At 40.2% G+C, this 22,496-nt stretch overlaps 1 protein-coding gene across 2 annotated transcripts; it reads right to left on the bottom strand.

Moving 5' to 3' along the window:
• Positions 1–14,968: 14,968 nt before the first annotated feature.
• On the bottom strand, positions 14,969–18,612 carry LOC148020976 (pentatricopeptide repeat-containing protein At1g15510, chloroplastic-like). Of its 2 annotated transcripts, XR_015694658.1 has the most exons (3): positions 16,432–18,612; positions 16,131–16,328; positions 15,830–15,965 (listed from the first exon to the last, which is right to left on the bottom strand). XR_015694658.1 is itself a non-coding variant. In XM_087698811.1 (2 exons), exons 1-2 carry the CDS (start codon positions 18,220–18,222, stop codon positions 15,742–15,744), a joined length of 2,316 nt encoding a protein of 771 aa, XP_087554937.1. In that variant the 5' UTR covers positions 18,223–18,611; the 3' UTR covers positions 14,969–15,741. The 2 variants fall into 2 exon arrangements, 1 of the variants encoding a protein (XP_087554937.1); XM_087698811.1 differs by having other exon boundaries at positions 14,969–15,965; positions 16,131–18,611.
• Positions 18,613–22,496: the final 3,884 nt, after the last annotated feature.

Below are 22,496 nucleotides of genomic sequence, written 5' to 3'. Positions count from 1 at the left end.
CTCCCCCACATTTCATATTTTGTATCTTTTCAATTCCCAAGCTTAACCAAGCTTGTTAAGCTGTAAACACAATAACTAGTTTAAATATTTTTCATGTTCACACTTGGTACAAGTGGTTTTTTGCATTTTGGCGAGGCAAATGAGCTCCAATTCAAGCTTGCTAGCTTCACAACATCAAAATCTATAAATTTGGCCTCCGTCATGCACTTTTTGGCTCCCAAATCACATAGCTGCTTCATAACACGAAACCTTGCAGGGATTAAATGGGGGGTCAAACGAACTCTAATCGCGATGACTTGAGTTGGGTTCCTGGCACATCGAACTCTATCTAGGAAAACTACAGCTCATCGATCCGCAACCATTTTGTTTTGCATGAAAAATTAGTCTTTTTCGGCTCCCTGGACACTTTTTCACTTCAAAATGGGCTCTAAAATCCAACTCTCAGAGCTAGATCTAAACCCTTGTCAATGGAAAATATGAAATAACCTTGAGCTACAGAGTTGTTTCCTACACAGACCTGTCCAGCTGTAGAGGCTTGGGTGCAGAAGATGTCCTCTATAATAGTCATGTGATGTATAGCTCCACTATCCCCAATCCAAACAGGTGCTAATATGCTCAACTGTGATGAGTGGGCCTCTACGATAACCTCATCAAGAGGCAACTCACCGATCTAGACAGAATTCACATCAGATGTCTCTACGGAGATGATGTGGACCTCTGTAGACAAGTCAAACAAGCCCTCTGGAGTTAAGAATGTTGTCGACTGAGATGGCTAACCGGTAGCAGTGTGGGTCTGACCTTTCCACTGCCCCTTGTCATCACCCTACCTCCCCTGAGGGAGGTTGCCCAACTAAGGGCCAGGGGTCTGTGACTTGGATTTTGGTGATGTGCCTCTTGCCTTTGATTGACACTCCTCATCAAAATGGCCAACCTTTTGACAATGTTGATAATACCTATTCTTCTTAGGTACATTCTGCCACAAGGGTTTGAGTTGAGACTGGGAGTTTCCTTGTCATTCCCTTACTCGATTTTGATTTCAATTTGAAGTTTGATTTGGTTTACCCTTTCCTTGCTACCTCTTCTAAGAATAAGCAATAAGAGCCTCCTCTAAGGGATTATTCATATAAAATCGATCAAACAGCTATGCATTACGCAATAGTTGACATTCAAATTCATAGAATGTGGGAAAATTGGACAAAGAAACCACTTGTTGCACAAAATTGAAGTATTTACGCAACACCTTGTTAACAAACAACGTGACCTAATCGTGAGAGGACTTAAGAGACCTTGTAGTGGAGAATTCAGCAACGAAAATCAATCAACTTGACTTTCAAGTCATCCCCTCAAAGATTTTGAAGTTCTGAAGCTCACGGTCAAGATTTATTTGACATGTCCTATCGCGAGCCGCATAGGGGTCACTCAAGTGTACCCATCACTCTAATGCTAAGTCAAAATGCTAAGGCTAAGAATGAAACTTAGGCAATAAGCCCTGCATCAACTTGCAACAATAGCAAAGGCATTCCCAGCCTTCTGTGAGCGAAAATAGGAGGTGGTGTCTGATAAGGAGGAGGAGAGGGAAGAGGTGGGTAGGCAAAAATAGGTTGTGAGTGTCCAATGAGTGCCAATTCATGCGGAGGCATTGGAACATGAATGTTTCCATAAGGTGCAATGGAGATAGAGGCACTGGGACACATAAGCCTTGTCCAAATGTTGGCTGGGAGACAACATAATGACTAGAGGATCCACTAGGTAATGCCATGGAGGCGAACTATGGCACCAATTGATCCACACTCGAGAGAGAGTGGGGGAAATACCCAGGCTACAATGATTCTAGAAGCGTTTGAGGAAAAGGTGGAACGCCACCCACATGTTGAGGAAGAGATGAGGTCCTAATGGTTGTGCAAACCCCTCGGTGTAGTGAATGAAAACACATATGATCCTACATGAGAGACAACATGCGGTGCACTTAATGGAGGTTGAAAGGATGTGACAGTAGAATAAGAGGGTGGGATGGGAGGGAGATTAAATGGATTTGTGATAGATGTAGATGTGAAAAATAATGTGAGTTCCTTTTGTCCATTAAATGCACTAAATTGAAATAATGATGATGAAGATGCACCTACTTCATTTTGACCTTTGAAAACAAAATTGTTTGAAGGAAAAGAAGAGAAAAGAGTACTCACAGTTTCTTGTTTTAATTGCTTACCTAGTCTTGAGTTCATAAAGAAATATATGTCTTTCTCATTACTCATAAACTAGAAATTGTTTTGCATTTGTCCTTCATCATGAAAATAATCCATATCAATAGGAAAAGGGGAATCATCATTAACAGAATATGAAATGGTAGACATACCTGGCACCAAAGAGAATAAGTATGAAGGCAATAGAGTGTATTCTATGTTAGTTTCCACTTGCGGATGGCCAATCCTAAAAGTGGAGATTCTGCCCTTTCTGCATGGTCAGTAGTGCACCAAATCTAAAGGGTGAAATTCAAACTTTCTTTCTATCTATTACTAGGTTCTATGCATCAAAATAAGATCATAGTTAGCTACAGTGATCTTGTAAGGTCACGGAACTTCATGGTAGTCCAGTAGTCGGGAGCTTGTGAAGGAAGCTATGAGGCCCACTTCGACCCATTTCTCAATGGATTTAGCTCGGATGTAAGAAGTGGTGTGGAAGTACTGTTCAAAGTCATCTACCCTTATGTTGTTCCTGCTTCTTGTGTAGAGCTTCTAGATCAAGGCCTAGGTTTCTCTCAGAGAACTCAGCTCTGATACCATGTGAAGTAATACCCTAACACAAAAACACAAATAACACCATAGGACAAAGCACAAATTGATAGAAGAACACAATTAGGAATAGGGTAACTTAGAGACAATGAACATAGAGAATAAATGAAATGATATGACTATTGAATATACAATGCTCATGCAACAAACACACTATACAATGAATGAAAATTGTACTTCAAACTCTATATCTCAAGGATTACGGCAAGGGTAATGAGCTCGAGAGTATGTTGTACTCTAAACGAATCCCGAATCGCACACCAAGCCAGCCTCCAGATGTCAAACACCAACAAACGCAACCAAGAAGGCTGGTTTTGATATAGATGGTAGTGCAAGAGAGAGAAATACTAAAAACGTAAGTGAGGAGAGAGAATTACTAAAAACGCAGGTGAGGAGAGAGAGAGAAAGACTAAAAATGCAGGCTGCAAGAGAGAGACTAAAAACACAGGCTATAAGAGAGAAAAACTTAAAATACAAGTGAGAAGAAACAAAAACTAAGAACATAGGCTATAGGAGAGACAAAGGCTAAAAATGCAAGAAAAACTAGCAACAGAAGCAGCAATCAAGATACTGAAATCAGCCTCGAATAGTGTGTGGTAGGTTGGAAACAGGCGCCGAACTGTAATGGCCAGCTTGGACCGCGATGTCCCATTCGTCTGGGGTGTGGATACCAAGCTAAAATACTTGAAATCTACAAAAATAAGATTAAGGCTAAATGGAGGGAAACATACCTATTTATCGAAAGTTTGGGCCCTCCCAAGTGGGTTTGTGCTTATGGGATACAGACACTCTCTAGGGATGCATTTTTTTTCAAATAAACAAAGTTTCTTCCCTACTTAAGCATATTTTGGGATTGTTTAAGTGAAGCTAATGCATTTTTAGCTCAACAAAAGGATGGATCACAAAAGTTGTGAAGGGATCTACCTTTTATAGCATGTGACCTTCCATCCATATGTATGCACCTATGTCTGTTGACCTTCCATGTGTACATATGTCTGTTGATCATAAAAGTTGTGAAGGGGTTCATGATACATAACCTTCCATATGCACCTATGTCTGTTGACCTTCCATGTGCACATGTATCTATTGACCTTCGATGTGTACATATGTCTATTGGCCTTCCATATGCACCTCCACTAGTTGACCAAGGAATATTTCGGGGAATATTCCCTAACCCTAGTCAAGGGCCACTTCCATGGCCCTCGAATCCAAAATAGGGGTCCCTGATAGCTTCCTTACCCCACAACTCGATGCGGTGTGCCTCGAGTTGCTACCAGCTTAACTACTCTGTCTATCCCAAAGGCTATACCCACAACGGTCACCTTTTGGCCATCTGGTGTCACACATAGATCTCATCTAACATATAAGTCAGCATGATCCACCAATGTCTAGACTTGCACATGGCTTCTCCTCATAATTTGAGCCTTACAACTTTGAGCACCATGATTCATTGGTGGCACCTTACGAGGAAAGGGCATTTAGCATATCTAACAATTAACAAGTACGGAGCAAGTTGGAACAAGCTAGAAGAAGGAAAGCCTCAATGGATACATCAAGAGAAAGAAACAATGGCTGCCATGAAACCTTGAGTTGAAGCTTTGAATTGGGGCTGAAGCAAAGGATGAGAAGCTTCTTGAATGGTCGGCGGTTGAAGGTAGTGAGCTCGAATTGAAAGCATGTGAGTTGAAGTAAGAGATATGGTGAAAGGAGCAAGAGCAAGAGAGGGAGACACACACACAAGATATGGGAACTCCAACACTCACAATGTGTGACTAGCCTTCCCTTTATTTAAATGTCACTAAAAGAATAAAGATTGCAGTGACAATGATGGGCACCCACCACCTGCAATCTACAGGTGTGCAGGTACTATTAGTATAGTAATACACATGCGCTAAGCACATATGCCTCTACCCCCAACACTACTAATCCATTATGATCATGGGACTTTCCTATGTTAAGTCTATCAATGGTCTCTCAAACCCTACCCTCTATAAAGAAAGTGGTGGTCTTTAAACAAGGCTATGGTGGATCAAGGACAGGAGGTTGATCTATTATTGTATAAAGACTAGTTACATACTACTCCCATGTAGTGGTGGATGTGATAAGCATGGTTGTGTAATGCTCTCTAAAAAGCATCCAAGCCTCTCTAGAATCCTAGCTTAAGAATAGCTGGTATAGATCCTTCTCCAGCTCGACTATAGGAAAACTCTCTTCTTCCATCGTGTGAGGCATTTGAAGACTATCTACATCTGTCTATGGGTAGTGGACCCCAATGCTATATCTTTCTCTAGGTGTGTCATGGTCTTGCAGCACTTGTCTTCATATCAGCTATTCTGAGATGTCATCAAGCTCATGTGTCGATTGTGAGAGTGGAAAGGCTACATCCACCATTGTTGTGTGTAGAGCCTCACTGAATTGTTGAGTTAGCTTTGTTAGTGGGGTATCAAGGTCTACATCATGTAACAATATGAGGATCTCCTTTTCATAGATATCTTTAGTCTCTATGAAGACGAAATATCTTGGGTATTAGTGGGCTGCATATTCACTATGACTCCAATGAGGTGTGGAGAAAATGAGATGTCCTAGATATGAGATATCTACATCAAATCAGTGAGTACATAGTATATTGTGCTAATACCATGTCAATGGGGATAGCATGTGAAGGCACCGAATAGGGGATATCTAGCCAAGCCATTAAGGATGACTAGTCCATGTATTGTGCCCATCTCCACAAAGTATCTCCCATATTATGACTTCCCCTATGTCATGAGACGTCCTCTCCAACTATAATTCTAATTCATTCTACTCCTATAATATCCCCGCAAATGTATCAAAGAAAGACACTTGGTGGGAGACTATTGTGGCATTAAAGTTTCTGAGTACGATGACATTACTCTCTCTTGACTCTTGAGAAATGCCAAACATCCTCATCCAAAGACACATGTGGTGATTTCCCCTTGGGTGGGGCATATCTGGATGTCATCAAGGGAAAATAGCATATGGATGTACAAAGTGCACTCCTCACCCCACACTCTCACCCATATGTATCTAGCCTATTCACTCTGTGAACCACCTCGATCATCTACTATAGTTACTCTAAATAGCATTTCTACTCCTCCTGGCCCGATTACTATGGTTTGTGTGCACATCTGCTTTCTATATACTAACTCCCACTTATAACGTGTCACTTGTGTGAGCATAGTATGTGGCCCCTAATGTGTCTTCAAGTAGAATGGCATCTCTCTCTCTCTAAATGTCTCCTCAAATGCTTCGACATCCAATTGTAGGACTCTGCTATAGTTTCACATTGCTAATGTGAGTCTAATCCCATAAGTCTCATATCATCATCTAGTGTTGCATCTCTCCATCACCCTCACTCTTTCCCCTCTATAGAAGGCGAGCTTGCCCTTCTCCTGAGCTACCTTGATTCTTGGCATGCACTCCCTCGTGTATACTAGCTAGATCAATGTGAGGTCATCGTCAAAAAATAAGCATGTCCCCTTTAATGTTCGACATTAAGCTAGGAAGCCTCTTCTAGCTTCTTCAAAGTCTCCCCTTCTATGCTTTTCTTGCTCACTCTCCAAGTGAAGACATGTATGTCTTTCTTGGTATTCATGAGCATGTATAACTCCTTGGTGTCTTCTTCCACTCTTTCATGCATTTTCAACCCTATCACCCGAACATAAGGTGCTCTCACTTTTTATTTTGTTCCTCCTTCAATTTTAATTAATTATGGTGGTTGTGGATGTGTTGGTTAGTTGTTTCCCTTTTTATGCAATTTAAATCCATTGCTCTACTTCCTCTACTTGTTGAGTTTTCTTGAGCATCTCTACCCACGATGCCATCTCCTCTTTGCTCTTTTGGAGGTGTTGGACTTCTTCCTTTGATGTGGGTGAGCTCCTCAACCATGTCGGTTTGGATTTCTCCTTCTTTCAATTTGGGATGTGGTTTAATTTCCTCATCTTGAGCTTTAATATTCAATTCAAGCTTTTTAATATTATCACTCAACTAACTATTCACTATGCTCAATCCATTGTCATATTCTTTTTTATTTTATTTATGGTGTTCATGATTAGTAGCTCAATCAAGACCTTTTCCATGATGTTAAGGGTGAGCTTGTTGCCGAGTTGGACACGTGGGAAAGTTTTATTCACAGCCCTTCAAGGCAAAGGGCAACAATTTTAGTGTTGGAAAGGAAAGGGGGGAGTGGACGAGGGCAAGAGGGGGAAGTGCAAGACATAGAAAGAAGAAATTGCATGCTTGGGAGATAAGGGGGAAAGGGGCAAGGCACAAGGAGGTGGTGGGAGAGGGTAGGGAGGTATGACAGGGGGCGAGGGGGATATAGTAGAGTGAACTTGGGGTATCAACACAAGCAGAGGGAGAGGCAACGCTTTGGGGAGGGGGATTAGCATGATAGGCAATGTGGCAGGAATAGTAGTGGCAAGAGGGAAGGCAAATTGCACAACTAGTGGTAGGTGGCAAGAGGAGTAATTATTGGTGAGAGAGAGGCATAACTAGTGGTGGAAGGAGGAAAAACAAGTGGGGAGAGAGAGAGAGAGAGAGAGAGAGACTCTGCTATTATGGTGCTTTCCAATGATATTGATTTACATCCTCCTGCGAAATCGAAGAAAAAGAAACACAAGTTGAAGAGGCTTATAAAATCTCCAAATTTGTTTTTCATGCTTGTGAAATGCAATGGCTCCTTTAACATCACAACTATGTTCAATCATTCATATACAAGTTTACTTTGTGGAAACTGTTTGTAAATATACAAAGAGCAAAGATAATATCTCGGGTGACAATAATCTTGAATATCAAGGATTGATACATTCGATATCCTTTATTTTCATTGCTATGCCTAATAAATATGCAAGGGAAAACCATATCGTCCAACTTGTGTCTCTTTTGAGAAGGCACACAATCATATACCAATGAGCCAAAAATTGTATATGAGATATGGAAGGCTTGGAGCTAGTCCATACCTCATAAGAAGTGATGGTGCGCAAAGTTCTTGTGGGACACCTATTCAAAACATAAATGGCACAAAGAATAGTATCCAACCAAAAAGAATTTGGTAAATTATTGCTCTTCATCATGCATCTTGCTAGGTCCATTATTAGTGGTGATCTGGCAAAAGGAGAATAGTCCCTACTCCACAAATGGGTACGAAAGAATTGTTACCAATGGTAATGGATCCCCCTCTGAAATACAAATCCTTAAGCCAATTCCATCTATAGGTCATGCGGGAAGAGGCTCCATTGTCCATGACCCAAAAAAGAGAGAAAGAGAAAAAAAGGGATTTTAATCTCGCCCACACAACATAGACTCTAAGGTTCTTCAAAAGTATGACAACACAAGCCACCCAGCATATCTACCCCCCTAAGCATTACACTGTACCTTCCCTTACACCAACTAGACCCTCAAGTGTCCTAGCACTCCTCTGTCCCCATTGCCAGATAATTAGCAACTTGTACAAAGGTTGTGCTATGGAAGCATAATTCAACACAAAAAGTGGCAATAATAGCAAGTATGTTCGAGGGTACATTGGATGCATTTATGGCTTCTCCTCAATGAAAGAAGTGTGTATCATATCCTCATCCTTGAATCCATGGATGATGACCGACTCTATAGTTGCCAAGGTAGCCTTCCAAATTCTAATCCTTCAAGCCTTTCTTTGACTTTAAATGGGGGTACTTCTGCCAACACTTCTCGTCTAAACGAGTGCCTTTCCCATAGTGTGGGTACTTCAACTTCTTGTTCTCATTCTTCTTTTCCTCATGCTTCTTGTCCTTAGCCTTTTGTTTCTTCATCTTTCCACCTTTTATACTTGGTATGAAAGCCCTCATGGAGTTGAATCCACTGGCTCCTACCTCTCTAAGATGCTCATCGTGCTCCAAGATAAGCAAGGCTAGCCCCTCCTAAGTCTCTTGGATCCTCAATGTAAGAAGGTTTCTATAAAATGCAATAAATCAATATGTAACTACATGCAAACGTGCAAAATAGTAAGCTTCTATAGCTAGCGGAATGCAAGTAGCAATGGAGATGTACAATACAACTAGCAATATAAAGATAGAGCACAAATCACAACATACTTAAAGTAGAGTGTATCCTTGATACCTTTGATCTATGGGAATTCATTTTGCTAACCATATTCCTTGTCTTGTGGAGGATCCTAAGGTTGGATCGATTATGAATCGTGCAACCCTATGGGATTGGCTTAACTCTGGAGCTTAATCATTTCTCTTTATGAGCATATAAGATTCTATCCCTGTTTATGTGTGCACGTTGTGGTAAATGACAATGGAAGTGTGGACAAATCTTGCTTTCGCTTACTATTAGAAGACATTTATCGACATGATCACCTTGGAAAAGAAGCTTCAAATGTCAATGTTGATGATTCTCCTTCCATAAAGGACTACATCAACAAACTAGAGGATATGTGGGATGAGCTTGTATTCCTTGGATAGCTAATATATTCAGAGGATATGACTATGATTCTTCTTATCCAATTGCCATCTCCTAAACGCAACCAATCTTCTTTGGGTAGAGAAGGAAGAATGGCACACGCATTGATAGTGCCATCATTCCAATCTTCTAGACTTGTCAAAATAATGTGCCAATTCAAAATGGGACTTTGATCTCCTATCTTTGCAATGATCATGCTGCCTATTTGAGAAAGCGTGAATAGACTCCTCATCTAAGTCATCAAAACCTTGAACCCGATGGTAAGACATATCTATACACATGCAAACATATTAAATTGGAGACCCCCATGGAGAGAATAATTAGCTACACTTGCAAAGGAACAGTGTAGATGTCCCCCCTTTGTCAAAAGCACCTAAACAATACAAAAAATGTGTATTTCCTATAGTAAACAATAGATTGAAATCTACATTTGCAACAACAATTTGATATAATTATTGATGTATTCATAAAGAACCATAAACTAATCAAAGGATTGCAGGGGGTATGTTACAAGTATCATGTTTCTCTATTTGTTTTGGTGTGAATGTTCCCTTATCCACATGTACTCTTTACCTTCTAGTTTCAGAAGAGTTTTTTCCTTATGTAAACACCTACTTTGGATATGATACTCTAGTGCCTTAGGGATTGTACTTTCGTTCTATTATTCTCATATTAGTGGATATGACCTTCCAACAACCTATCCTCTTTACTGTAAGTGTTCACACTCTGTGTGTGTATGTGCGTGTGTGTGTGTGTGTGTGTGTGTGTGTGTGTGTGTGTGTGTGTGTGTGTGTGTGTGTGTGTGTGTGTGTGTGTGTGTGTGTGTGTGTGTGTGTGTGTGTGTGTGTGTGTGTGTGTGTGTGTGTGTGTGTGTGCACGCGTGCTGTCAGAGGGATTTTTGTCGAAAGGTCGAATCCGCCGGGGATCAAAAGTAGAAGGAAGTAGAGATAGGAGATGGAAGAGAAGATAGAGAATATCCAAGTGGTAAACACGATAAAAACAAATCACAATGAATTAAATCAATATGTATTGAAAGAACCTGAAATCTTTGTACTACTCAGAAGTAATCTCCAGGCATTAGTTCTCCTGGAGCTCCTTCGTAGACCAAAAACATGGATCAGAAAAATCAGCTCTTTCTCTGCTGCCCGGAACCCAAATCTGGTGGCTCCGTTGGCTTCGAAAGGGGGGTAAAACCCTAGGACTGCTGATCACGAATCTCCCAGATCACTCATTTTTCTTCTTTCAATTCAATCTGCAGTTTTCAGCCTGTTTACAATGATCGCGACGGCACGATTTTGTCAATCTGTGTTTTTTTTGTGAAAATCTCCTAATTGGCTAAAAAAGCAACTAGCTTTTTGCATGCCATCCTAATCTAGAAGCTTTTTCTAACTTTTTCAAGTTTTTAACAATAAATAATATCAAAAATAGGCTAAAATTATCCAAAAATCTAGTATTTTTGGATAAACCATGCAACTCACACTAGTACTAATGGCTCAAATCACATTGACTCTCTAGATCAATAGAGAAGTCGGATGATGATGCATTCCATACTTTTTCACATTGTGTTCTCATAACATCATGACAACGTGCATGTGTGTGTGTGTGCTCGCGTGCGTGCGTGCTTACATATACAACCACCAACAATGGTATGAGAGCTTCCACTTAGCTCATAAATATTGCCTCCACCAATGCCATTCAGCTTCAAATTCGGCCTTCTCTGCTCCTCTCACTCTCTATTCAACTATAGTAGGTTTACTCCATCCGACTCCTTGTCAACCAAGAGTTGTTGCTATCTACCATGCTCTTCAATCAGTAGCTATCTCCATCCACCCTACTTGTGAAGCAGCAACTACCCCCCAATGATAAACCACTCAAGCACCCCCGAATTGCACCACACTGTCCAGTTTCCATGTTCTCCACAGCTACAGTGGTTGCTTGTTGCTCTAGATTTTCCAACTATCTCATTTACCAATTGTACACTTGATTTAGCTACCCGATCTAACAGCTCCACTACCATCATTTGGAAGCAAAGCACAACCCTGTTCACTACAAACAGTTGGAAATGCCATCCTATCTTCACTTGCATATCTTCACCTATTGTTAACTTTACCATGTCTGCCAATCAACACCTCCCGCAATCTTCAACGTGACAACTATCCACTACTCCTGCTATTGTGCACTATAATCTACTACTTTCAACAATAAAGTTAATAACAAGTTTCTCATTCTTTAACATTTAGCAAATTTGGGGATTTGCATAGTTTAACCTCAAATTTGTTGTCAATCTCTTCAACAAACTTGGGGCTATGAATTTTCTGAACATTCTTTACCAAGAATTGACTTTTCAATTCTAAACCAAAATCTTGAAATTTTCTTCATTGAAATTTGGAACTTTTGCAAATTTCGTAGGAACTTATTGACATTGAGGCCGTAATTCATCATTTACATGATGTTCGCGGATGTTGGAATCAATTTTCCATGGAATCATATGCATCCAATTCACCATTTAGCTTCGACCTCATCTTTCAAGTTGAATAAGTTTTTAATTCCTCTTTGCTTTTCCTTTGTGTTGCCCCTACAAAAGTACTTCATATAGCAGCTTGTTAAAATTATCAACAATATACAACAGGCAATAGCAGCTCAAAATGATTCATTAAGTATGTTTCGGGACTCCAATAAGTTGGATAGAATCAACTATTTGATGTAGATATAAACGATGAAACATGGACTTATTGCAACGTAGTGGTGCACTTATATATGAAGCACTAAGATTAAAATCAACAAGCTAGGTGGTAAAGGAGTTGCAGACGTGTCTAGTATATCCATTGTCATTAAGTTTCTCCTCTCACAAATGATCAACTTAGATAGGAAGGAGCATGTGCCTTAATTGCATTGTCATGTAAGAAGCAAGTTAAATCACTCATTCAACTCGTTAAGTATTCGCTACCATCAATTTCCTCCATAAGAGATATATTCTTGCAATCAGCAAGGCCATTCTATTGTGGTATATAAGGCATAGTGCACTAATGAATAATGCCCCAAGAAGAGAGAAACGTTACAAATTCATTTGATATATGCTCCCCTCCTATGTCACTGCGTAGAGTAACCAATTTGCCACCACTAGATCTTTCAGTCGTTGCAATAACATGTTGAAAGCATATGAGTACCTCTGACTTGGCCTTCAAGTCAACCACCCAAGTGTGATGTGCAGTTGTCAATGATAAACACATCCACTAAGAGAGGGAGTGCGTAGGGGATCACATACATCACTATGCACAAGCTGCAATTTTCATGTGCCACACACTTCCATCCTTGAAAAAGCTAAATCTATGCATTTTACCAAGTAAACACTCCTTGCATATGTGCTTAGGAGGCATGCATTTTGAGTGAATCGTGCACCATATTGTCTTTATACAAGCATGACAAGTTGTTAGAATTCAAGTACCCAAACCGAGTAATGCCATAACTCAACAACAAATAAAACAAAAGCATCCACAACCATAGCATCCAAACGAGACTGTCTATCATAAACATCAAATTCTACACAATCCACCCTACAAAGTACCAATGACAACAATCACATCATCATTGTCTATGTCCTTAACCACACAATGTTAGGTATACACAAGACATCCTTTGAGGTCACAAGATTCCCATTCACTATAGTGATAAGGATTTTTCCAATGCCTTTGACTGCATAAGTAACACTGTTGGCACATATAACAAAGCCTCCTTGTGTAGCATCAACCAAAGAAATGGTCATTTGGATGTGGTGATGTGCTTGCTAGCACCACTATCAAAATACCAATATTGCTCGCTATCCTCCACTAAAAGGCCAACATCATGTATGATGGGATCATAATAACGAGGCTTATTTTTGTGAGTACACAATGAAAGAGGAATACGAACAATGAGAGAAAAGAAAAAGAAAGACGGCAAAAATGAAAGAGAAATCTAAACTGAATCTAAAAAGAATGTTGAATGCAATGATGGATTGATCAACCTACACACAATCCAAAGCATCAACAAGAACACCGGATCATGTTAAAGATGATAGAAGCACCAAGACAAAGATAATGTGCAACCTACAAAAAATAGAAGACAATCTCTTCTAACTAGTGAGAGGGCTATAAACAGCCAAAAACACCCAAATTTGGCAAATCAACACTCTAAGAGTAGTCGATAAACCTTGTTTGGTGACGAAAATACCTATGTGACACTCTTAAACAGATCGCTAATGTCTACAACTACACAACCTCTAGCAAGACATGTGCAATGGTTACACACATTGTGAGAATATACCTAATATTAACTACGAAAAGAAATCCACACAAAACTAAATGGAAAATACAATCAAAGCTTCAATGTCTCCGTCAAACTTTGACAAACCTCACAACTACAAAATGATAGGCTAACACAATAAAATGGCAAGCTAACACCCCCTCTAAGATATTGAGAGTATCTAAAGACCCAATAGCCTCATATGATAAAGCATAAAATTCTATAGAAGAGGCTTCATAAAGAGATCTATTGTATTGTCCTCCATGAGATAGTAGACCACTGCTAACTCAAAATCTACAATCCGCTCCCAAACAAAGTGATACTAAACATATGTACTTCATGCAAGCATGAAACACAAGGTTCTTCAAAAGAGATGAGCTAAGACACTCTGATTATCAACACATAGCTATGTGGACCCTATATATGGCAAGCCCATCTCCGCCAACAAGCGATGAAGCCAAGCTGCCTCCTATGCTGTAGAATAAAGAGCATAGTACTCAACCTTTGTGGAAGATAAGGCCACAATAGATTGCTTTTCATTGCTGCTCCATGAGATAGCTATTAATTTAAGGGAGAAAGCAAAACCTATCACAGAGCATCAAGACTCCACATCACCTACCAAATCTGAGTTGCTCCATCTAGCAAGAGTGGCCCCCTCTCCATACATGATCCCACAAGATGCAGTACCCTATAAGTAGCATAACAATGGCCCCCTCTCCATACATGATCCCACAGGATGCAATACCCTATAAGTAGCGCAACACATACAAAGCAACTGACTAGTGATCCTAAGGAGTCTTCATAGAAGAAGATAATAATGCTACTACAAAAAAATATGTTTGGCCTAGTATGGATAAGCCAGATCAACAATCCAACGAGACATTTGCATGAAGTAGCATCTAAAAGGGAATCTCCAATGGTAACCAACTTGGACTCAAGGTCCATGGGGCAAGAAATAGACTAACACTCGACTATACCAAACTCCAAAAGAAGCTTGGTCTATACTAGGAGATAAAAACACAGTGTGCCATTTTATAAATCTCCAAACAAAGAAAGAACTAAAGGATCCTAAGGTTCGTTATATCCAACTCTTGCCATAAGATATCAAGTCCGATCAACCTTACATGAGTCACTCACTATAATAATAACGTCATCCATATACAAGATAGTTAAGACACTTGTCACCCACAACCTTATAATTAAGATTGAGATCATGATCTTATTGATGGAAGCCACTTTGTAAGAAGAATTGATCCATCCTTTGGTACCAAGCCCTAGAAGCTTGCTTCATGCACAGATGGCCTTCCACAATCTGTACACATGATGCTCCTTCCCCTACACAAGAAAACCAGGAGACAATGAAACATTGATCCCCTCTAGTATGCCATTCAAGAAGGCATACCCCACATCCATCTAAAAGACAGATGATGATCGGCTGCAAGAGCCAAAATAGCCCAAATAGTAGATATATGTGCTGTAGGTGTGAAAGCTGACTAGATCCACGTGATTCCATTGGGGGTTTAACATGCCAGCCTTCTTCAAAAATGAAAAGCACGCATGGCAAATCAACAAATGCATGCGTACTTCAGGAGCATAAATCTGTAGATTGGACAGAAGTCAAAACTAGGACAGTCATCCAGCTTGCAATAGGGGGGAAGTGCCTTCATCCTTAGTAGAGAAAACTGTGCCACATCTACAACTATATATCACTTATGGCATGCATCCCTTGTCATCTTTTTAGACTAGTTTGCTTTGCTCATTGATTTGATCAATGTGTTTTGTGTGTATTTGGCTTGCAACAACTTTCATGCTTATACTGTATCCCTGGATAGAGCACTATTTCAAGGGGCCAAGTGCAAAGCCAGACTGCATCTCCAGTGGTAACCCTCTAGTGCAGGAGCTTGATATCAGCCAGCAGCCTCCTCCCTTGACAGCAGTACATGTAGAAAATAGTGTGATCACATGTGCTTCAACATCTATGCTTTTACCACAGATGCATACACCAGTAAATCAAGTGCAAGGTATCCTTGATTCATAACAAGATCAATCCAAACCTAGGCTGACCAAGCATACTTGTTCCTCAAATTCAAAAAGGAGAACAATGCCTCGTTCTTGTGCTATTGACACAAACTACCTGGATACCGCTGTTCTTTAAAGTGCAATATTCAAAACAGTTTCTGTGTCTTCCTGGAGTACCAGGAAGCTTTTATCTCCAGCTTTCTTGTCCTCTATTTTCAACACAAAGGTTTGACATCAAAACATATGCAGTAGATATCTCAGGTGAATCAAGATTCACCACACAATCAAAAGCATATTTTCCCATGTCCACATTGGTATGCATTCGGCATGCACCCAACCAGCACAACCAGACAGCCAGATCTGCCTGCAGTGGCAACCCCAACAGCATGTTCTCCACTCTCTGGAAGTCCCCTGCACGCCCCAAAATATCTAAGATAACCAAATAGTGTTTCAAACTGGGAGCTAACCCATAATCCCTGATCATACATTCAAATATCTCAACACCTTTATCGACAAGGCTTGCATGACAGCAAGCAGTGAGAAGGGATAGGTAAGTGACACCATCCAGTAACATACCTGCTGGTTGTATTTCCTCAAATACTTGCAGGCATGCTGCAATATTTCCTTCCTGTCCATAACCAGAAAGGAGTGCATTACATGAAACAAGATCATACTGAGGAATCATACAAAACACCGCCAGTGCATCTTCCATGCTTCCACAACTCCCATATGCACGTACGAGAGTGTTTTCCAAGAGTACATTATGATCATATCCTGCACATATTATTTGAAAATGACACTCCATACATGTCTCCAACCTACTTGTTTCACAGCAAGCCTGTAAGACACAGTTTGTTAAAATATCATCAAGAGGTACCTGTTCATCTTGCATTTTAGAAAAAAGCTGCAGAGCCTTGTCTCCCTCACTATGCTCAACGTATGCTGAAAGCATCAACCGCCAAGACAGAGTATCACGCTCTAGTAGCCCAATAAACATATTCTCTGCTTCTGCGAGCCCTCCACACTTGCCATACACATGTATGAGAGCATTGCCAACAAAAGCATCTGAAGTGAAACCCTGCCTCTTGGCATCAGCATGAAGTGATTTTCCTATTTCCAAACACACCGCCTTTCCTGAGCCTGTACAAGCACTCCCTTTTTCAAGAAAGCCAGCACACACACGAAGAGCCAATATGAGAGCTTGAGGCTTCAGAATTACCTTTTCTTCTTGCATCTGTCTATACAATTGCAAGGCATTCTCCAATCTGCCCTGCTCAACATATGCTGCAAGCAAGTTGTGCCATGTCATTGGATTGTGCTCTGACAACCCATTGAACACATTCTCTGCTTCCTCCATATCTCCATACATACCATATATAGTCAGAAGACCACTACAGACAGAAATGTCTGCACTATAACCCATCCTAAAGGCATCAGCATGCAATGCCCTTCCAATCTCCAATACGCCCATGGCTTTCTGGTCAGGACATGGCTCACCTTTCTTCAAAAGGGTGTTGCATGCCTGAAGGCTAATGACAAATGTTGCCTTGCAAGGAATACAACCTTCTTCTTGCATTTGTTTGTAGAACCATAAACTGCTTTCCACTTGACCCTGCTCAACATAGGCTGAAAGCATCCCATTCCACAGAACCAAATTACACTCCTGCAAGTCATCAAACACAGCCTCTGCTTCAACAATGTGTTTAAACAAACCATACATATTCACAAGGGTACTACTCACAAAAACACATGAGGTGAATCCTTTCCTCCTAACATCAGCATGTAAAGCTCTTCCAATCTCCCAAGACACCACATTGGTTAAGTGCCCTGCCACACAACTGAGATCCTCATTTCCTCCAGCAATGGCACAAACTTCAAGCATAAGCACAAATGTCCGCTGGCAATAATTCACCCCTTGCTCTTGCATTTGGCGGTAAAGCAGGAAAGGCTTCCTTGTTTCTCCCTGCTCTACATAGACTGAGAGCATAGAATTCCAGGAGACACCATCCCGGTTAAGTGATCTGATAAACACATTTTCTGCTTCTGAAATGCTTCCACACTTCCCATACGTAACTACAAGAGCGTTAGCAACAAAAATGTCTGACATAAAACCCTTCCTTTGGGCTTCAACATGTAGCCTCTCTGCCTCCTGGAGATCTGGTATGGTGGCACAAGCTTGCAAGAGGCTGACATATGTGTGTTGGTCTGCCTCCACTCCATCACGTTGCATAAAATACTGCAACTTTAAAGCCTCGTGACCTTGGCCAGAGTCAGTGTAAGCAGAGATCATGGCTGTCCACGAAAAGACTGTACGGTACAGTAAGGAGACTAATACTCGGTTGGCATCCACAAGTGCACCACATCTAGCCAATGCAACCACGAGGTAGTCCCCAAGGAGTCCTGCAGAGTCTAAATTATACCGCACAAGGAGGGCATGCACCTTGCGTGTGTCAGCGAGGGACTTTGCTCTGATGCATGCTTTCAGGAGAACGAGGAACACGTCATTAGGCGGGACTGTACCAAGCTGATCCATGCGAGAAACGGCACCCAGTGCTTTGTCGAGGCGTCCCGTGTCGCACAGGTTTTGGATCCCAAAAGGCTGTGGCTCAAGAATCTTCTCCTCCTGCACCTGTGCCTGTGGCCCCATCCATAAAGCGTGAGGGCGCATCTTCTCGTTGAACGAGATGAAAGAAGCTCCATGATCAAGGTTATGGCAGGTGTTCTGGCTTAACCAATGCCGACGCTTAAGAAAGATATACTTCCACCCCAGCTCGTTGTTTTGCAGATGTTGAGCAGCTGCGGTTCTTTCAGAAAGCAGCCATATATTCTTCTTCCCCGTATTTCTGCAGATGGCATCATCTTCCCCATTCGAGGATCGTACACAAACCTTTCGTTCGATATAGGGATACGATGATCTAGCCAATCTCGCCGTCGGCACATGCGTCTCCTGATGAAATGTAGTATTTTGGTGATCGACGGTGAGAAGAAGGTTTGCATAAATCGCATTGTCGCAGTATTGGATTTTCGCAATTCATGGGCAGAAAGCGTACAAAGAAATACTGCAACAAGTTCATCCTGCCTTTGTAAAAATTTTATTGATGCTCTCTAAAAACATAGTGCAAAGAAGACAATGTAGACCAATGAAGGGCAAGTACATTGACAAATATTAATGGATAAAATAATGTGAAGCTGGAAGTAGAAGAGATTAATAGAACCAAAAGTGAAATCTAGCAGAGCTTCAATGAAAGCATAACAAAATAACCTTTTTAAATTAAAAAACTATGGGAAAAAGGTTTTTTTTCATAAAATGGCATTGTCAATGACCATAGGAGCGTCTATGACATTCTGTAGTGGCAATGCTTGCATGTTTCTTTTACACGGATGATTGCATCAATCTCTTTAGACTTTCTTTCTCCTGAAACAAACACGCAAATCACTTATTAGTAGAGGACTTTGCATGAATGAAGAAACAAATTGAAACATGTAATATAAATTCAATCCACCTGAATTGGAAGAAGGTGCACAAATCTCTATTACATTGGCCACAATCACACCAAGGCGTAATTGATGTGCCCTACTAAGCATGAAAGTTCCATGAACTCACGATGCTCCCAACATCATGGGATGTGCAAAGAATATTTTTTATGAATTAAGAATGCTTCCAATGGGGCAAAAGCATAAAAACATTGGACATAAGAGCCATATTGAATTTCTACAAATGCAGGACTCCAGTAAGTCACATACGAGAGGGTTGGTAGTCATTCGATAATGTGAGCAAGGCTCCTACACATAATGGGATCTGACAACACATATGAAATTCTCCAGGAGATGTAGTTGAGTTTTGAATGCAAGGTAATATTTGTAGATGGGTGTAGACATCTGAAGAAGGCAAAAAAAAAAGGAAAGATTTTGAATACACCACAAAGTCTAAAACTAAGCAAGAGAGGCCAAATTCGAGAAAGAAGGCCATATTCACGTGTACATATTAAACTGTCACTCCTATCACAAGCAAAGGTAGATGAAAAATCGCATCATACAATGCACCAATGAAACAACCACCTTTTAGTAAGAGAAGTGATTGAACGTAACTTCAAATCAAGAATATTGTTCTTGCAAAGGAAAAAAAATTTAAGAACGGATGAATTGATACATGATACCATTCATGTCAACAATGTATTTAACCTAGGAACTCTATTAAACTTAGCAATAACCAGTATAAGAGACGACTTTCGCAATAGCATGTGAAGAGGGATGTTTTGAGACTTATTAATAGTCATAGCAAAAGCAAGCTTAACAAGGAAGTGTATTCTCCACATGACAAAGGGAAACCCTACAAACATCAAAATAAAGATGATTCTAGGTATAAAGATAGTAACACCAATATTAGTTTCGGTGGTAATCTTCACCTCTAGGACTATTTTATGAAATTTTCTACATATTAATCTTATACCATTGCAAAGGCCCATAGCAAGATTCAACTTTCTCAACAAGATCACCAATGCATTTGTTTCAGCTCCAAGCAATGTGGTGGAAAACCACCTCCCAGATCAATGGTATTCAAGTACTCACTTGAATAGAGAAAGTGTCAATCTCAACTATAGAATCAACATCATAATATACACACGAGAATCTCCATGCATTTTATGCAAGGTAGCAATATTCAACACATCAATATATTTCTTCTTAGAGGCCAAAATTGCACGCCCTTTAAAAAACGATGCATGATCTCGCTCATAATGGGTATCCATGTGAGCAGTTGAGATGAGATCATCCATGGTTGGGTCTCATAAAACCATGTGTGTTGGAATAGCAACACGATTCCCACCATCCAAACAATTGCAACCATCCCCAAGATTGAGAAGCCATTCAACAAAGTCATTATTACCACTACTAATGGCTTGCACCACACTCATATATTTTGAGACAACTGCAAAGCCTGCATATGAGTCCACAAGACAAAGGGCTGCATCCACTACCTCTTCATGACCACCCTTTGGTACCACAAGTAGGATCTGACAAAAATCTCATCTAAAAAGAGTCCCCCTTTCACCAAAGGTCATTTCACAATCTATTATATCCCATAATGTTCTATCCAATGCCTCAAAAGCATATTGATGCATCATTGGCACCTCATCCCAAATAATAAGACACCCTCAACAACTCTACAAGTTGGCATTGCACTAGAATGTTGCAGGATGAAGTACTTTTCAACTCGAGGGGAATCTTAAGCCTTGAATGTGTTGTACATCCCTTTCCCAATAACAATGGAGCAATACGAGACAATGTTATTGCCAAGACAACTTTTTCCTCCCCTCATAAGTTTGTCAACAAGCAATTATATAAATATGTTTTTCCCAAGCCACCACACCCATTCAAAAAGAAAATAGTTTTGCAACATGATGCAATAGCATTAAGCACAACCTTATATCTCGCACTTTCACACTCTTTCAAACTCAACTCCATTGAGTATGCATTATTTTGCTAGCATACGATATCAATATCTAGCTCCTCATGTATCAAAGGATTACTAGAAACAGACACCAAAGATCTATCAATTTCTAGCATTCCATTGAATTGGGACAAAACTTTGGCGATGTTGGCATAAGATGTCTTCCAAGTGAAACAAACCCAAATTGAGCACCATGTCCTAAGTAGATTCTCTATTCCCATGCAAAGCAATCAAGCCATGTAGTATGTCATCTATCATGCCAAACCTTAAATTGATCCCATAAGTAGCTAGGATGCATAAGATCACAAAAAACCAACAATGTTGCTAACAATGCACACAATTGTTTGCATTTCTAAACCACCATGACCTCTTCCATGCACATGTACCATTCTTGATCATTTTCCAACAAGCCTTTTGCTATGCAAGCTGCTTTGAATGTAGGATATAGAATTGCATTGATTGTACACATGTCCTCAAATGGCTTACAACCCTTGCACTTTGTGAGAAGCATTCTAAAGTAGTAGAGCTCACCTGCAAAAGGAGAAACAAAATAGATGCACCCAAAAACATCTCCATGTTTTTGCTTCATCCAAATTTTCCTTGTAGAATTCCAAACCTAGTGTTGAGGGAGCTCCTAGTACAACAATACATTGGCCTCAAGATGTCATTCATTTCAAATAAACCATTTTGTCAAAGTTGTTTTGTTGCATGTTGGCATCAAAAACTACCTATCTTATATCATCACTATCATGGAGAGTGATGACATTTTCTCTTAGCAAGTGTACATGCAAGCATATGACATATGGCTTCTCATCATGCGACTGATACTCAAAAATCCTCCAACATGCCTCAAATACTAAAACATATCTAGCATGTATGTACAATGTATCTCATCAACAATTTCAACCACGAAAAGACCATCTCCTACATCCAATGCATTTCTCCTACTAGTAAATTGAAATCTTATTATTGCATAGTCATGCCCTATGTACACATATTTATAAAGGTACTTCATAGTAGAAATGGTAGAACATACCTCCACATTAATGTGAACTTTGTATTTTTTGGACAAGTATGGATTGTAAGGCACAACCCACCAATGATTGTCAAGGTAGTACCCTCTCACCAAAAACATGTCTCCCATTATACCTTCTTATGTACACTCGGTAACCATGATCATCTTCCACTATGGAGTCTATGTAGCTGTGTATTTGCCATTCATCATGCAAGGACTTTTAGTCCAAGATGGCCACATGGGCCATGCATGTTGCAAGCAACAATAGTTTCAAATAGCTCGGGAAATTTTTCTTATTCTAGAAGCTCAACACAAACCATTCTATCATAATGATCAACATCATTTGGCTTAAAAGCATCATGCAATTGCAAAAGCATATGCAAGTGCAGCAAGCATCATTTTTGGAACTCCACTACAGTCACAAATGCTGCAACTTTTCCAAATAAACTTTTTTTCACATGTTTTTCTATCATTTCCT

This window comes from Lygodium microphyllum, chromosome 18 (genome assembly GCF_053477565.2).
Source record: "Lygodium microphyllum isolate KBCC chromosome 18, Lygodium_microphyllum_v1.1.10, whole genome shotgun sequence".
NCBI lineage: Eukaryota > Viridiplantae > Streptophyta > Polypodiopsida > Schizaeales > Lygodiaceae > Lygodium > Lygodium microphyllum.
The sequence above is the reverse complement of the archived record's forward strand: the minus strand, read 5'-3'. Positions and strand labels throughout refer to the sequence as shown.